This window comes from Austrofundulus limnaeus, unplaced genomic scaffold (genome assembly GCF_001266775.1).
Source record: "Austrofundulus limnaeus strain Quisiro unplaced genomic scaffold, Austrofundulus_limnaeus-1.0 Scaffold3, whole genome shotgun sequence".
NCBI classification, from domain to species: domain Eukaryota; kingdom Metazoa; phylum Chordata; class Actinopteri; order Cyprinodontiformes; family Rivulidae; genus Austrofundulus; species Austrofundulus limnaeus.
The window spans coordinates 3,444,317-3,447,396 of NW_013952405.1; the positions used below are offsets into that span (position 1 = coordinate 3,444,317).

At 37.3% G+C, this 3,080-nt stretch overlaps 1 protein-coding gene across 2 annotated transcripts in view; it reads right to left on the reverse strand.

Moving 5' to 3' along the window:
• The window catches only part of cacna2d3a (calcium channel, voltage-dependent, alpha 2/delta subunit 3a), a gene marked incomplete in the record, with an annotated part of 131,079 nt that overhangs the window by 4,565 nt on the left and 123,434 nt on the right, over positions 1–3,080 (reverse strand). For both annotated transcript variants that reach the window (XM_014017578.1, XM_014017570.1), the window contains 1 exon segment: positions 429–541. In XM_014017578.1, coding sequence (XP_013873032.1) covers positions 429–541 — 113 coding nt within the window.

Consider the following 3,080-nt stretch of genomic DNA (forward strand, 5'->3'; position numbering starts at 1 on the left):
TGTGTGTGTGTGTGTGTGTGTGTGTGTGTGTGTGTGTGTGTGTGTGTGTGTGTGAAGTGCCTTTTTTGGTTTTAAAGAGACAGTGTCAAATCGAGTTGCTTTGAGACACATCACAAAAAAGGGCCAAAAGAGAGGTTTGTTAATTTACAATAAGAAGGAATTCAGACCAAAGCATTGCAGTTCCACTTCTTATAGACCCCAACTGAATGATTTAAATGTGGAAGAAAAAGGATTTAAAAGTACAATGTGTCTCCTTTAAATTCGGATCAACAATCCATGCACTCCTTTTAAAAAATTGTTTTGCTTTTTGTTGATCTTGTTGATCTTTCTGTTTCAAGCCAACATTGTGCCATATCGTCCAAACATCTGGAATCACCATAAACTCTTTCCCAGCACAACCTCTCCAGTCTTCATTTATGAAAGGATATACATGATTTCAATGGGCTCCATGGTGATCGGCTCAAAGTTGCTGCAGTCACACTTGTTGTCCACCACCACCATAAAAAGGTTGCTGCTGGGGATCTGCTGGATTACAAAGGACCTGCCAATTACAGTACAAATGTAAAAATAATCAGATAAAGATGAGGCAACACTAATAGAGAGGAAGCAATCATAAAACTGGCAAACAGTCAAAGTATATGATATGTAGGATTTTAACTTCTCCATGCACAATTTTATGCGATATAAAAAAAAATTGCAATGTCAGTGGGACAACACATCCCATTGCCAGTTAACAATAAACACCCTGAGACATAGACAATAAGAAATGTACACTTGTTTCCCCAACTATAGGTTTCAGTCCAAGGTGAGTACCAATGAAGTGTTGCAAGATATAACACACTCCAATGAGAGATAAATGTGAACCACTTGTTAGTGCTAAAACTTTCCCATGTCTGTGTTTTACTGGCCTGGGAGATCAGGCCTTGACTCAGCCTCCCGTCCAGTGATTTATTTCCACGGATGAGCTTTGAGAAAAAGAGCATGCATAAAAAATGATCTTTCCTTTCTGTCACCCATTCTTTCTGGATTTGTTGCTTTTCTTTTCCCCTCTCTTTTTGGTGTAGCTTATTTGTCAAACCACTTTATTAGACATGTGTAAAAACATATGTATAAATGTGCTTCATGCCTAGGAAAGTGTGAGACCTGTTAGTTAAAAGCTGACTTATCTATAGAAATACTCCCATCTTCACTAATTTAATGCTATGACCAATTTAGTCTGACCACAAAACAGCCTCTCCTTCCTAAAAAACACCAAACCAGCCCACTTAATACATGCATCCCACCGTGACTAACAGCACCCAAGTAAACCAATCCCATTCYAAACAGAAAGAATTAGAATAGGCCAAGGTTTTAATAATCCATTCTCACCCCTGTGAAATGTCAAGCCAGTTCAGCTCTGCCCACTGATAAAAAACAGAGCAAGCATTCCTGGCGAAAAGACTTAAACACATTCTGACACAGCACAGCTGCTGGCTGTACCCACTGTCGGAAAAGTTAGCTCCAAGCCCAAAAATAAATGCACACATATCCTGTGGACATATGTAAGCATATGTGGAATATGTGCACATACACAGTAACAAACTATACACTCTCTTGCACCAACTTTAACAACTCAGACRACTTGCTTTCGGCAAAGTCTGATTTCTCTAAGGCTACAAGGTTTTTGGCCAACAGACGAGGACAAATGTTAACTAAAAGAAAAAAAAGTGTGTGATAAAATTGGGAAAGTGTTGAAAAAGCTACACGCAAAAAACATATAAATGGACCATATCCTATTGTCGAAGTGCTGACAAAATATTCTGTTCGCTACGCAAACTTGATGAAAAACTTCTCGTGTTTAGTTGTAAGCTTTCAACCTGCTACATCCAGTTGTCTTATGTCAGAACAGCAATAATTTATAATCCCATTTATGAACAAATCACTCCAGGCCAGAATTTGGCTCCAGTTCTCATAGAGGAAGTTTCCACTTTGCTAAGGACTTAAAAGCTGCATGGTAAATTCACAATACAACCATGATCCTTTATGGCTTATATTTCTGATTTTTACCCATAATTTTCATGTAAAATTTAATGGTTACTGGTTCATTAGCTTTACATTGCTCAGATAAAATATAATAAAAATCAAGTTTTCAGAGTCATGCTGTAATTATATTTTCTTATTTGACTTTTGAAAAAAAAAACKAGTCCAACATTTTCCATTGAAATTTTATTTTACATGCCTGCCTTATATGATATTTTTAAGACTTTAACAAAATGTCCCATCTTTACATCTAAGTGCAGCAATTTAAGTTGCTACTCACAGCAACTTACATCAAAGTGTTTGTTTGTCWTTGCTGAGAAAGCAAAAATGAGCATGCAGAATGAAGAAATAAACAGCAGCGTTTTGCAGTGAGACATACTTTGAATTAAAGATTTTTTGACAGTCAAGTTTCTTATGAGATAAAAGTTTTCTAACAAGGCATTTAAATGTTTAAATCACCCCCTACCTTTTTTTTTYCTCTTTTTCTTTTTKTCAAATAAATTGCCCCWCCAGTCAGGAAGTTATGGATATGTGTAAATAATAAACACACATGCACACACAGGCTAAAAAAAAACAGTAAAGAACGATTTAATGGGCAAGAGCTAGGGTATATTTCCTAGAGCAAGTCTACATGTGTGTCTGTAAAAATATGAAAGAAGGCCTCAGTCAGACGCTAACGTAAAACAGATGTTTATCACCAATATGCTCTATTACAAATATGAGCCATAAAATTCCATATAAATGAAATAAAAACTCCTTTTTATGTTGTAAGATTTATGTTTTGGAAAAATATAAATTAAAAGTTGACATGTTGCATTGACAGGCCAACTTCTGCCTCTGCTGTCATAAGGGGAGAAGCATGGCTCTGTCAGGTGTGTCCCTGAAGGTGTATGTGTGTGTGATGAGGGTCTGACTGGATTCCAAGTTGTGTTTTAGACATGGCACCCATGCACGGCGGTGGTTACTCTATTGACCCTATGGGGCTGCAACTACAGCAGAAGCACAAGGAAAACACACACATTCACACACACACACACACACACACACACACACACACACAC